Consider the following 15,112-nt stretch of genomic DNA (forward strand, 5'->3'; position numbering starts at 1 on the left):
GAATCACACAAACCCTGGACAGTCAACAAGACAGCAGCTGATTAATATACAAATGTGGTTTGTATGAGATTGGGTTGATGTCTGGATGTTTCATGGGTTGGACTTTTTGTCTGTGAACAGTTGCAGAATTGACATGTATATGATTTGGCAGCTGTTGGTGCCGATGTCACAGGGGAATGAGAAGCTCAGACTGTGTGGTGGGGTCTGTGTTGTCAGTCACAGCTGTTGGCAAAGACTCCAACATGAGCCTGGAATTAGTTTCTTGGTTATGATACGAACTGTTGAGTAAGAAGCAGCTAGTATAGATTAAATAAGAAAGACAGGATGATATGTTATTCCTTCATAGTGCCACATGAAGAATATTTGTTAAAGACAGTAACAACAGTATAGATTTCACATTACTTTAAGTTTTCTTGTTTCTATTTCAGTCACTTTTTAATTCCATCAGACCTTGTACTTGTCCCAGTTCTCCCATAATTTAATCACCATCTTTGAAGGTGTAGCACACTCCACAACACTGTAATTTGAGTCATACAGAACATGACAGTTTCAGGTCCCTGAGTCTGTTGATGCAGAGCTAAATCAAGTTACAGAGACGACATACAGCTCTCCGCCTGCCCATGATGATTCAGCTTTGCTTCCAATACAAACGTTAGCTGTAGATGATTTTTTTCAATGGTAGGAGACAGGTAGAGCAAAAAATGTTGATTATTACAAAACGTCTCTGCCACACACATTTGTTTCTTAAAAAACATGAGAGCTGCTGCACTTCAGCTGTAAAGCCCCGACCCTCAGTCTGAGTCAGACTGGGTTCAGGCAGGGTCTGGTTTACTGACACAGGTCCCATAAGACCAGGGGTTTTTGCAAGTCTGAGACCTTGGGCCTCTCCTCAGACAAAACTCGAGAAAACACTTTCTTAGTTTCACTCATTCCTGGATGTGGCTGGCATCATGATTTTCTTTTCCCATAGACATGACAATTGTGCCAAGATAGCTCTAACACTGCTGTTTTAAGAAGCTTCAGACAATACCAAATACACAAATGATGTCTGTCCAAAGGCATTTAGTCGTTTTTTACTGTGGGAAAAACTCTGAACTATCTCTGAAAGCAAATCACACACATTTAGACTAATTTGTGTGATCTACTTTTTATAAGTAATGCAATATCTAATCTTATATTTTTTCATTTTTATTTACTTAGCCTCCCCTGGAACTGTTCGGAGCTCCCCCAGGAAAACACCTCCTCCTACTCTGAAAACCTCTGCTCAAGGCACTTTTCCACCAAATTAGCTCTGCTCCTTGAACTGCTTCCAGTCAAGATCCTCGGAGCCTTGGTTCCATCTAGCAAACCAGCCTGTGTTTCCACTGGTTTTGAGTGGAACCATTGTAACTAGGAATGCTCATCAACAGAGTTTGATGCAGAGTGCATGTTGGTGGGAAAGGCCTATGAACAGATCTGAGCATAACTCAGTAACAGGGTACAGGGTACTGGGTATAAAAATCTCAAAATTAGCTCTTGAAGTATTCAAAAAAAAACAACTCTAAACTTTACAGCTGCACTTTGGACATAGTTATTGTGGTGCATTATGCTGCTGCCGGTGTTGGTGTCCTCCCTCTGTTAGGGTCTGTTTGGGTTGGTTGCATTTTAGATCAGGTCTAATTATCCTATCTATTTTAAAATTAATTTATGTGCATCAGATTTATGTAGGTTTGGGATCGGATCCAAAGTGTGGAGGACTTTCAAAGGCCTCACAAGAGTACATCAAACTTTGTGGCTTGCACACAGGTAAACTGGACTGAAAAGTTTTGGCCATCCATTAGCTATACCACTTATCCTTTAGAGGGTTGTTGGAGGGGTTTGGCAAGAGGCGGGGTTTAATCTGGACAGGACATCAGACTGACACATACAGGAAGAGAACAATTCATGTTCACATTCACTACTGGTGAGTTAGAGTCACCAATTAACCTGCATGTTTTTGAACCGTGGAACCAAAACCAGAGAACCTGAGGTATTCTGCAGCCACAGACTGGAAAATGTTTCAGAATAATTTAAAAATCCATGATTTGATTTCTTTCAATGTTTTTTTTCTTTTAATTTGCATTTTTTTTTAAGATTATTCAACATACATATCAAAAACAAATAAGAAAGGTTAAAGAAGGAAAAATAAATGAATAAATAAATAAAACAAAGACAAACATGAAAACAACAGCAACATCAGAAAATGAGAGATAATAATATAATAATAATAAATATAAGAATAAAATGTTAAAAAAAATAGCTAATTTACATATACATTATTTCATAGGATATAATTCAACAAAGCAATAGATTTAAGTTTAAGTCGGAGGATTCATTATATAACAACTGGGTACCACAGGTACACACAAATATACACACATGATACCCACATACCTGTTTGTACCTGCATGCACACATGAATGTTTGTGTACCCAAAATGGACATGTAGTTACAGACACACATTCATGTGAGTGATACAGATCAACAATAAAACACATCTATATCATCCATCTCATTTCTTTAGCCGTCATCTGGCTGAAAGTCACTTGGAACACCGTCTGTTTCATATCTCAGCCATTCTTTCTTCTAAGATATGCACCTGATCTCTAAGTCTCATGGTCATTGTTCCATTTTATATATCTCATTCACAAGATCTTTCCATTTGACTGTGGTTATGTTATCTTCTAACCAGTTCCTTGTAATTTCTTTAATCATTGCTACACTAATTATTAAAAACAAGTTAGAATCTTTCTTGTTGATCTCTTCTGGTATTTTTCCAAGTAAGAAATACCAAAGATATTTGACAGTTCTCTAATGGAATTTTCCTAGAACCCATTTATCGCTTTACATGACAAAAATATGTGACTGTTTTTTGCTGTCTGCTCACCACATTCTCTCCAACATCTCAAGGTTTAGTTTTCTTATACTTTCTTTTAATACTTTTAATCTATTTTGAAAGGCCAGAAGAGAGAATCACTGGCGTGTCGGTGCTTAAACCAATATTTTTGGATCGCTTGTCCTGCACTTTGTGAAAGAGCACCTGGAAAAAGTCCCAGAGAAAACGCTGTAATATGTAGGAATCCTAAACTACAAGTTAAATTCACCTTAGTTTATGAATAGCAGTATCACAATAGGCCTGTTTAATTGCACATCCTTCACAGTTGATGACTGCTGCCACAACCTGTGGACATCAGCAGATAGACGCTCATATACCTTTTGTCCTCCAGACTGGTCTTCAACAAGTGAAACACATGATCAGTTTCGTCCTAAATATGTTTTGGTTGTTTGGTCGAACACCCTAAAGTCTTAACTCTAACCTCGTTTTAAGTCCAGTGGGATGAATTTGATCCAGTTGTTCCCGGAGAAATAAAAAATTTAGACGGACAAGATAATCTCAGCAGGATATATAGAATCTGTGGAGAAAGAAGAGCAGTCTAGACTCACTATGCTTACTCAGGAGGTGACCAGCCGAACTGACTGAAAGCTCCCGCTCATAATTTATTTACATTCTTCTCATGAATATGTGGATGAGTTTATGCACAAAGCAAAACAAAACTTTGCCTTTTTCCCAATAATTGGGACATTTGTGCTTCTAGAAACTTTGTTATGTCACTGTGGGAAAGCTGCCAGTAAACTGTAAAGCAGATTTACACCACAATGATGCCCCAGATCACAGCAGGAGAGAATTCAGAACTGCAGAAGAGTCACAGAAAACTGTGCTTTCGAAAATTTGGTAGTGCATAACATGCTCAGTTACATCAGTCAAATAGTGCAGGTTATTTTTTTCTTCTTTCTCAAAATCTTTTACAGGTTATGATTTGACAACATCTTGTTAAACCTCACAGGTTCTCACTAAATTATATCCTCTATACTGCTCATTACTCTCCACAGTCGTGGAGAGTTTTGAGGTAATCTCTTTGTAATCAAACCAGAGCCTTCCCAAATGTGCTCTTCTAATTGGGTAAACCTGCCAGCTCTGTGGAGCATTTAATGCCAAACTCAGTGGCTTCTCCTAATTTTTGTCTTAGTGGTCTTGTCTTTTTACTACTATTGGTGCTATGTGCTCCCATCTTGTCTGTATCATGTACCTAACATGTGCATGAGGGTGTTCAGGTTGACCTGGGTATGTCAGCCATACTATCTCCTGGTGAACATTTATATAAAGATATATTTAATAGTCCATTCTTCCAGGCTTGATTTATTCCATTTCAATGCCAAATTCCCCTTCTTTCCTGCCTTGCCAAAATTTTAGAACCCTAACACAATGAAGTACGTGTACTTAAAAACACAGACAGTCTGGGTTTGGGCCTGTGCACAACATCATTTGAATATTTTGTCAGGTTTGACTGATATTATTTATTACCAGCTTAGATAAAAATTTACTTTGCACCAGTTTCTTTGTTGATCCATTTTAATTTAGACTAGTTGACTAGTCTAACAGTAAGAAAATACTGAGCAGTTAAAATTGAGCTCAGTTTATGAGGTGATGATGGTAAACGCTGTCCAAAAAAACACTCTGAGTCATTTGCAGCAGTTAATCACAGTCTATAGTTGCCAAATTGTATTTTAAATGCTGATGAAATCTGTGTCACTTTGCGCCGTGTAACATGAGCATTACACCATTAACAAAACAACAAAACATGACAACAGCTCACTAAATGCTTCACCTTTTCAGACTGAAAAAGATCACGGTTTCTGCGGGCAAACAACATTGTTTAACCGGAGCTGACGTTAGCTGCCAGACTGCTACACAGTGTGGCTTACATTAGCAGTGCTAGCAGCAGCAGCTGCTCTCCTTGCAGGTTAATGTCTGTGTCTGTGCTGAAGGTGGTCACATGTTTCTCTAGTCATGTGGTTATATACCAGTTTATTCTGACACAGCCTACATTATTATTTATTTCCATTTTCTAGTTTAAAACACTGCCACACTGTGCTGGTTTAAGCTGTCTTCTGTCCGACTTTGCTCATCAAAACATCTACGTTTCACTTGGGGCTTCGCAGCATACACTCTGGGCGAGAGAGGCTGCCATCTGATGGGGCCGCAGCCCCGACTAGTGGTTTGCAGCTGCACAACAGCTTAGAGGCAACAGTTGACTGGCATTGTACATGAATAAAGTATTGATAAATAGTGTAACTAACAAGGATTGCTAGTACCGACTAGTTAAATTATTTCCCACACTATTTCTGCTTTAGTAGAATTTCACCCTGAAAATACAGGCTAAAACAGGCTAGCCAAAATGCAGGGGTGGAAGTAACTAATTACAAATGATTGCTGTAATTAAGTAGTTTTTTGGGGTAGTTTTATGAGTAGATTTTCAAGTCTGTACTTTCACTTGTACATGAGTATTCATTTCACCATGTAATCTATTTAGTTACTTTCAAAATCGTGGTTGAGTACAGAGTACAATTCATATCCAAACCTTTCATCTGCATTTTTGTAGCCAGTCAGGTGATCTGATCACAAACAAGCCAATGAAAACAAAGACATGCAACTGAAAAACAAAACAAAATGCTGCTTCAGCACACATTTTGGAGTAAGGATGTTAATGATTAATCATTAATCGATTAATTACTATTAAGAATTTAAGCAATTAGAAATGTATTCACTGATATTTAATCAATAGTCATGGAAGTAACTGCACCTCATTTGATATTGTTTTGTCTAATGGAGACATTTGTTGAATAAAGTCTTATCTTATAAATTATTAACGATTAATCATTTGTTAGCGTTTCCAACTATTGGTTCAGGAAAAAGCACAAAATTTGTGACTGTGACATCAAGAGATAAAAGTAACTAATACTCTGAGTAGTTTTTGAGACAAATACTTTGTACTTTTACTGAAGTGTATTTCTAATGCCAGTCCTTTTATTTGTAACTGAGTAATATTTTAGTCCTATCAATGAATCTAAAGCAATTTACCTGCCTGTAAAGTCTTTTCATCTTAACAAACCTAAAAGAAAAAAAATACAGGCTGAGCATCCACACAATGCAGTGACAGGAGAGGAAAGTACAAACTGATTGATTGAATACATGATAGATTATGTCATGATAAATGAGTAATGTTGGAGTATTCAGACATGTAAGCAGCTGTCATACCATCCATCTACTCTTCCAACAACATTCAAGGTCACTGACCCAGACAGCTCAGTTTTTATTAGTATGCTGCTGGGAGTCCCTGCATGATAGCATCCGGATCATACCATCACTGTCAATGCCAGGATTAGGCAGCTGACACAGTCCATCTGTCCTGTACACACATGGTGTTGGGTACACACACACACCCTGCTGTGCATCAATAAGGCTGCCATAAGGCTTATCAACCCCCACATGGGGGGTATAGGTTAGTATTGCAAGGTACTCCAGTCTTGTCAATAAAAACATGCTGTGACAATTATCTTTATTAAAGATAAAGTCATTTAGTAATTTAGTCTGACCGCTCAAGAGACAACCAGGTTGAAAAGACACCTTCAAACTTTTAAAGAGAAAATAAAGGTGAATGTTAAAATTGTTATAGAAAACGTCTAAAAACCCAGATCCTTCTTCAATGTTGCTCCATTTGTAAGCTCAGTGCTTTGTAGACTATGATTTGATCACATAGTATTCCTACAGAAACCCGTGGAGGGAAATCCAAACATTATTCACCTGTTCTCCAGCACCAGCAGATTTTTATCTTCAAAGTGTTTTTGTGATCTCACAGATGCCCAGAAGGATAAAATGTTTGCTCAGGGCAAAACCAACGTTTCGATCAAATATTTCCACAGACTGAGTCTTCCACTGCCCTGGCCTGCCTGACTTAACGTTGGGTAAGTCTTGAGTCTGCTGTATGGCAGTGGGGGTCCTGGGCCTGGGATTTGAATTAAGACTAAAGGCATCAGTGTGCTTTGGGTAACATGTTTGTCAGATCACCAAAATGCATCTTGGACTCATCGCACAGATCTTTCTGCATCCGACAATTTTTGCAACTTCCGAAAATCACAGTTTGAGCTTACAGTGATTGTCAACTGACTTAAGAAACTGTCTCACAATCTCTTTTTTAGCACTATAAATTCCTTTCAGGTGCTCTGTTATTCTGAAGGGACTATTCAGATTTTGTGCTTGAAAACATGTTGGAAATTCCAGCTGAGCTGCTTTGGGAGGTTGCGCCAACCAGTTCAGTTCCGTCTTTATTGTCCTGCCTGAATTTTGGCTTGCCGTGGAACCAGACACTTTCTCTATACCAGCACTATCTACAGGTTGTTAGAAGCAAAAACGGTATCTCATTTTGTGAGCCTAGGCCTCTTTTTTTCATTTTTGTCTTAGTATCGTTTTAAAATTCTGGTATTGTCACAACTCTGCCTGGTATACATTGCTAGTGCACCTAGCCTAACTGTTGCAACTACTGATGTGACAACAGCATACCATCATGCTCACCAGTTATCAAACGTTCTCAGCTGCTTTCAGTCATTGTTTCTTTTGTTGTCAAGACAGTAAGAACCTGACAGGTCGTACAGCTGCATGTGTCCCTTAATGAATGTAATCAGCCGCTTACTTTGGTTGACCTTTCAACTGGATGTTGTGATGTCAAAAAGAGTGAAGCAAGTCCTGTGCAGCTGATTGGTTAGTTCTTGTCACATGACCTGCCGTGTGCTTGCTACATTAGAAAATGTTCTGTGCACCATGGATGCACCCATACAGATGAAACAGAGCAGTACCAGCAGTAGTCATGGGGGCAGTGTAGCAGTGTAGACAATAGTTCAAATGAGACACAACCACAGAACATGCAGAAGATGTTTTAAAAATCTTTAAGTATTGAAAATTACATTCATTGTCAATTAGTTAGATGTGGATGGTCTGTCTGTATGGACAATGCTGCCTCCATTTTGTCCCATTCTCCAGAGGTTCCTTATTACATCCTCCTCCAGTGTGGCCATATTTTCTGTTGGCAGAAACATTGGACTCTTCCTCTTTGTCTTTGGGGTAACCTTTGACTGAGTGGTGCCCTCTAATGGATGTATTGTTCGAAACAGGCCATTCAGCCATACACACTTCTGCCTGTTGTTGTTGTTGAACAATATGTACATTAGGTCCTTCAAGTTTCCTTCTTTGGAATTGGTATTTTTCCCTTTATTTTTCAGCATTTACAGTCTGTTTTTTGGATAAAACTCCTTTTTAAAACTCTTTTGTGATCGTGGACCTCGACATTCCTGACTTACCATGAAAAAAGTTAAAAACCTGTAACGATATTCATTTTTTAAAAATACTGATTCTCTTCTTTTCATCTCCTGTGTCCTTTTTGTCCTGAAGAATGTTTTAATTTCCCACTGGTAACCTCCTTTTGCTCCGGTCTAGCGTTAAGGTTAGGACATGCAAGGGTTGATAATGAATGGTATTTCTTAAAGCTATTTACTTCATCCACTTTAATCCAAGCAGTTAAGACAAAATGGCGGTGGTCTGTTGTTCTTGTGCTGAGGTGTTTCAAGCTGTCTGCCAGGTGAACAGATGCCATCACACATGATGGATGTGTTGTCACCGCCCAGCAGATATCTGCCTGAGAGCACAGGGGAGACGATGGAGCTTTACAGCTGATGACAATTAAATCTGACATACATGAATGCACCGGGAGCACGGCATCCAAACAGTCATGAATCACTCAGCCAGCGCCACAAGTGTCTGTGTTAGCTGGATAGAAGGTCAGCTGATCATCTGTTAGAGGACAGGAACATGAGTGCATTTAGTCACAGCCTCATGTACTGGTCCTGTACAAGTGTTTCTTCCTCCTCTACATTTATCTAACAGCTGCTGAAGCTAGATACTTTACTGAATCTATTAGGAGTACATTGTAGAGCAATAAGGAAATCTCAGAATGCCTGTTTCTTCCTCACCCAGGGAAAAAACAAGCAAGAAAAAACAAACCATCACTCCAGGTGCAGCTTCTCTTTTTCTGCTGTTTTGTGTCATCTGTATTCCTCTGGGTGACATAGGCATAGGAAGCAATATGTGTAAAGCTATGTAACATCTGAAGAAGGTATAATTGAGGACAGAATTGCATCCCGTCTGCATCATTGAATCCCAGTGATGACTTTTTAAATCTTTTACGTTGCATTAAAACCAGATGTTCTCAAGTAACTCCAAAATCCAGAGTTCAAATAATGACCAAGTCTCAATGAACATGGCCAGCACAAATGGGGGAAAAAAAACTAGCTTGAAACCATTGAGAAGCTTTGAGGAAATAGATTTAAATGGACAGTTCAGCTCAAAAACAAAAGTACGTTTATCCATCTAGATAGTTTTGGTGTGAGTTGCAGAATTTTGGGGATATCAGCCATTGAGGTGTCTGCAGTATAATGCCACTGCTTGTGGAGCTCAAAGCACCAAAAGCATACATTTGAAAACTCAGCAGCAATGTCTCTTTCCAGAAATCATTGCCTGGTTACTCAAGATAATCCAATTTCATTATTCACTATTTTCTACCAAACTACACCTGCCAAACGCATCACCGAGCAGAAGAACCTGTGCATCTACTCGTGGATGAGAGGCTCATGCTCGTTACAGCACAGGATGTAAAATTAAAGTGGTAGATTTGGCATCACTGAACAACAATTCCACAATAAGGTTTTAGCAAATTGTAAGTCAAGCAGTCTGAGAGAAAACCAGATTTCTGCACCTCCTTTTTGGCTCTGTTTTCTGGCTTTTGTAAGTCTGGCCTGTGATCGGAGACTTTGACCAATCATGTTCCATCTCAGAGACAGGGTGGTCCTACTGGCTGTTCAACCAGTGTATCTGCACATCCCTTCAGTAGAAAGCCTGAATCAATGGCGGAAACTCCTGCAGGAAAAGCCACTATTCCAGCATCGGCAAGTAAATGCTCAGCCCCGGAGTTTGTCAGCTCACCTGGTTACTTTTGACTTTACCTTCAGTTGCATTGGTTTGCATGTATTGCAGGGCTTTTGCCAAGTATTGTGCGGAAAGGACTCACAGAGCCAACAGACAGCTGCTAAGAGCTGGGGAGCTTTGGGGAGAGAGCCAAAGACCGAAGCCACTGGAGGAAGGATTACCATGGTGTTACTGATTTTGCCCTGATGCCGACTCCTTTACTGTCAGGAGCAGAGCTCAGAGTTTATGTTCCAAACTTTTGATAGCAGATTTATCTTTAATAAGTATTGTATTTATCTTCTTATCGGTGTGTACATGAAGTGCATGCATCTGCAGGTGCTGGTCTGACAGGAGGGGCTTAAGGATGGAAAGCGTCCTGGGGGGAATCTCTGTATTGCGATCGGTGTATTGATCTGTTCACAAGCACAACAAACCTCCAACAGTTCTCAGAATTTTTCGGCAAAATCTTCATGTGCGTCATATGGTAACCCCGTAATGACGATCACCATGTGGGGATCGAACTTGTTGGGGGAGCTTGAGTTGCTTGATTGTTGTTTATCTGCCAGCTGGTCCGGGTGTGATTTTAGTGCGCTGATTTCTAAGTCAATATTTTCTTGTATTTCTTTAACACACTTCTTGAGCTCTCCTTTCAAAGTCTTTTCCAGTGATCCATACAATCCGTCCACCTCGTTGTTCAGCTGTTTTTCAATATCGTCCATCTTCATTTGAATCACTTTCATCTCCTTCAGCAATACATTTGTTTCTTTATCTATCTCTATCTTTGTCCTGCGCTCAGTTGCATGTTTGAATGGATTACTCAGCACTTGAGACTTTTCTTTGAGAATATTTTCCACAGATGTTAAAATACATACAAATCTAGCACTTTTTTTTTTTTTTTTTTTTACAATAAAGTCTCAATAAATCACAAGTTTGTCAGAGACACGTCTACACCTGGCATCTGGTGACTATTACCAGCTTTTTACCTCACAATAATAATAATGTCCAAATCTCTAATAATGGAATGGTCAGAAGTGTTATGGAGGGCACTCCTATTTTTGGTCACCTTTTTTAAAGTGCCATGTGATGAATTGTGGGCTAATATTTTGTTGGCAATGTCCAAAACGTAATGTTTTACAGTATACAATGTATGCTGCGTACAGGTTGCAACAGAAAGAAAGGTAGGAGAAGAACAACATCAACAACTTTTTTGATATAAAATATAAAGGTCATTATCATTACCAATGATCACAGCACCGACTCCTTTTAAAAGGCTGGTAGTCTGAAGTCTGATAGCAGTTTAATTTATTAATTTTTCATTTTTTGTATTTATATTATGGCCTTGTGGGCCACATGAACCCTTTCAGTGGGCTGAATCTGGACCTCAGGCCACATTTTGCCCAGGTCTGATCTGGATAGGTAAATAGAACTACAGGTAAGAGGAAAAATATGTATTTTTGAACTGTCCGTTTAAATAAATGCCGGTCACTGTGAGTACAAATCCATCAAAAGATTTGAACGTGTCTGCACATGGAATAGATGAAGCACACACAATTTGCATTTTCCTACACCAAATTTTATTCATTTCTGAATTAAAAACATGTAAGCAGAGCACAGTCACTGTTCAAATAAATAAGCTTCTGCTGGCTTTCTCTTCCATGTAAATTACAGTGCATTGTACTCAGTTAATGTACTGTTATTTCTCCTCCACTGCTGGGAAAATTTGATTCGTGTGTCTTACCGAGGCTTTTGTTTGCATGTAGATGATGAGTTTCATGAGTAATACCTAGAAGCCAAATGAATTGGCTTGGCCGCATAAAGGACCAGGTGCATCTGCTGCCCTGAAAACGCCATATGCAATCTCTGAGCAGCACAAACAAACGGTCATTGAGTCCAGTTCAGTGGGATTAGGCCCAGCAAATCCACTCTGCAAATTAATTACAGCTTGGACGAAATGGAGTCCAGAAGGTGCTTTGGTTGTGCAGCAGAGGGCTTTGCATGGTTGAAAGAATCCATGTATAGATGGACAGCCTTCATATCCTATGGCCACAAGGGGCCGTAAATCTGAAGGGAAACAAAAGTGTGTCACTTCATTAAAACACTTGGTCAGAGAACAAAAAAAGCCAAGACCAATGAGGAGGTGTATTACATTATTTTAATTCATTTCATGTAGTATTTAGAGTTCTTATCACATAAAAACCCTGAGAAAAATTATGTTTATGTGTGCTGGAGTTTATTGGTCACTGATTCTTGAGCATTAAGATTTTTACTCTTCAATCATGCTGAAAAATATATTTAAACCTTTTTTAAACCTTGCAATGTGCCAACCTAGTGATTTTTTTTTTTTATTAAATGCAGATGTCAGTTTAACATTTCACGGCATAGTCATAATGAGCAGCCATTTTATTTTTTAAAGTGTTGCAGAGTTCTCTTAATGTTAATCAAAATTCACATTTTTAAACCATAATTCTTATTTAGCTAAATCTAAAGTTTACCAGTGCTTGAGTTTACCATGCCTGATTAAATTATGGTTTTGTAAAAAATAAATATTTCATTAAAAATCAGTTTTAATTCGAAGATGAAATTTAAACCAAAATAGTTAGACTATAGAGTGTTATGGTACTGGATATACTGGTGTTTCCCCTGGAGGCCTGTTCAGTACAGGCATGTTTATTTGACAGCCTGTGTCACAAGGGGACCAAGACCCTCCCAGTTGGGTTAAAGCAATTGGCTGTTGACAGACATGACAGATGGTATCATACTGGGAAGCCATCTATTTCCCAACACAGATCAATACATGTAATTTGAGCCATAAGTGACATACTGCCATGCTATAATATGCGGAGTTCTCCATGGCTGTCAGTTAGATTCTGATTATAGAACCCATTGTATTCTCTAATGATGTTCAGCCAAGGCCTCCCCCTTTGGGAGTTGAGGTTTCTAAGGTGTACTGCAGAGACGGAGCTTCATTTTCTCTCTGCAGATTCATCTCTCTGCCTCTCTGTAGGGTTCAGCTGCCTGTTCATATGTGAAGCAGCCGGAGAGGAGCAGAGGAAATTGCTCCTGACTTGGATTAGATACACGGACTGCGGGCTGCCCTGCTGTTAGTACTGACAGTATTGATTGAAAGATATCTGTGTACTCTTGAGATGCATCAACACTTTGATGTAACTCGTGAATGTAAACTCCCACATGCTCATTGAGATTCTCAGTGTGTTTCTCTCTTAAAGAGAAATACACTATAAACCACTTGCTTATGTCATTAAAAACAGCCAATTACTGGGAAGGAATTTTGGCGGCAGGACGATCTCAGTCTACTGGGGCTTGACTTCAGAACCAAAGAGTGGTGGTGCCTCTGGTGCTCCCATGTTCTAAAAAATGATGCAGAAGTACTCTCTTGGATGTCCTTAAAGTAGATAAAACATGATAAAATGCCTTCAAAGCTGCACTTCTAGTGGACAGAATGTGTCCAAGTCCCCTCTAAAATGCCCTTCTAGAGGAAAAATCATGACAAAATATCCTCTGGGGTGCCTTTCTAGTGGACAAAATATGACAAAATGCCCTCTAGGATGCCCTTCTAGTAGATAAAATGTGGTAAAGAGCCCTGCAAAGTGTCTTTTCAGTAGACAAAATGCAGTAAGGTGCTTTCTAAGGTGCCTTTCTAGTGGAAAAAAAACATAATAAAATGCCCTATGAGATGCCCTTCTAGTGGACAAAACATGACAAAATGCTCTCTGGGTATCCTTCTAGTGGACAAACTGTAGCGAAATGCTCTCTAAAGTGCCCTTCTAGATGTCAAAACATGATAAAATGCCCTCTATGATGCCCCTCTAGTGGACAAAGTGCAGTAAAAAGCCCTACAAAGTCTTTTCAGCAGACAAAATGCAGTAAAGTGCCCTCTAAGGTTCCCTTCTAGTGGACAAAATGCGGTAAAATATATAGTGTGTTTTATCATGTATGTATTTTTGTCATTTTACCTTTATTTAACCAGGCAAGTCATTAAGAACAAATTCATGTTTGCGGTGACAGACAAAATATGGTCAAATGCCCTCTAAAGTACCTCTAAGTTCCACAAAATGTGATGAATTTAGGCCGGCCTTTAAATATTTAAGTAGTACACTGTGTGTTAGTAGTTGTCAAACAATAAAACATTTTCACTGTGCTGGTGCCCCACCACTGCATATTTAACAGTGGTAAACTTCATCAGTGGTCAGTATCAAGTCTTGTCAATCATCATTAAAATCAGTTTCTCCCTGTCCTCCCCCCACAGTGAAGCCCCTCCCCTTGTCTCCATTGGAAGCCCAGTCATCAACACCGGTGGGCGGAGCCGGCGAGCGTCAGGCCTTAGAGCTGCGGGTGCGGGCGGTGGAGGAGGAGAACCGGGCACTGCGCCGGGAGCTCAGCCGGCCACCCAGGAGCCCGTCTGCACGCCTCCCCAACGGTGGTCACCGTGGCAACCAAAGCCGAACCCATTCAGAGGAGGGCACCGGCGACAATGAGGGCCAGAAAGCTGCTGCAGTGGGGAACAGCTCAGACTGTGTGCAGCAGCCAGCGGTGGATAAGTGTGAGGTGAGATGTGTTTAATCATAGTTTTTTAAGAAAAAGCCTGTTTACTTATAACTACAAAATGTTCCACCACTCAAAACTCCTCCTATTCACTAATGCAACTAGACCTTCAAGATGTTTTCCAGGAACTAGAGAACCATTAGCACATTGTGAGAACATATTATAAGCTGGCTTTAGCCTCCTCTGAGCCTCATCCTCAGCAGTGATGCTGATGGTTTGCTGTTGGGATGAGGCTCGCTGTCAGAAGGCTGGATAATGTGAGAGCTTTAACTCAGCCATGCTGTGATCCCCACACTGATGGAAGCTCACAGCACCGCAGCACAGCGCCTTTTAACTCAGTGGGAGAGTCTGGATGACTGGAAGAGCCTGTACTTATAGGTAGTTAGTTATGTTGGTTCAGATCCAGGATACTGGTCCAGAACTAGGAAATGTGTTCATGGATTTACATCATAGCACTTAAGTCCATATTTACATTAACATCATGTACAGACAGTTTTATAACATAGGCCTGGCTTTTAGACACATTAGTTTTAAATAGTATTTTCATGGGATATTCTGACAAAAAGAGAACTAAAGATGCTGTCTAATCCTCTAACCCTAACTCCAGGTTGTCAAAACAGATTTTAAACTAACTTCATCATAGTGCAGACTGTTGGGTAAAATGTGTCTCCAATTGGT

General features: G+C 39.7%; 1 protein-coding gene across 1 annotated transcript in view; it reads left to right on the forward strand.

Moving 5' to 3' along the window:
- Positions 1-15,112, forward strand: part of large1 (LARGE xylosyl- and glucuronyltransferase 1) — a 161,834-nt gene that overhangs the window by 47,487 nt on the left and 99,235 nt on the right. Inside the window, exon 3 of the mRNA XM_084710864.1 lies at positions 14,139-14,437. Coding sequence (XP_084566990.1) covers positions 14,139-14,437 — 299 coding nt within the window. The remainder of the gene's footprint in view (positions 1-14,138; positions 14,438-15,112) is intronic.

This window comes from Lutjanus erythropterus, chromosome 22 (genome assembly GCF_056507025.1).
Source record: "Lutjanus erythropterus isolate fLutEry1 chromosome 22, fLutEry1.hap2, whole genome shotgun sequence".
NCBI classification, from domain to species: Eukaryota; Metazoa; Chordata; class Actinopteri; order Lutjaniformes; family Lutjanidae; genus Lutjanus; species Lutjanus erythropterus.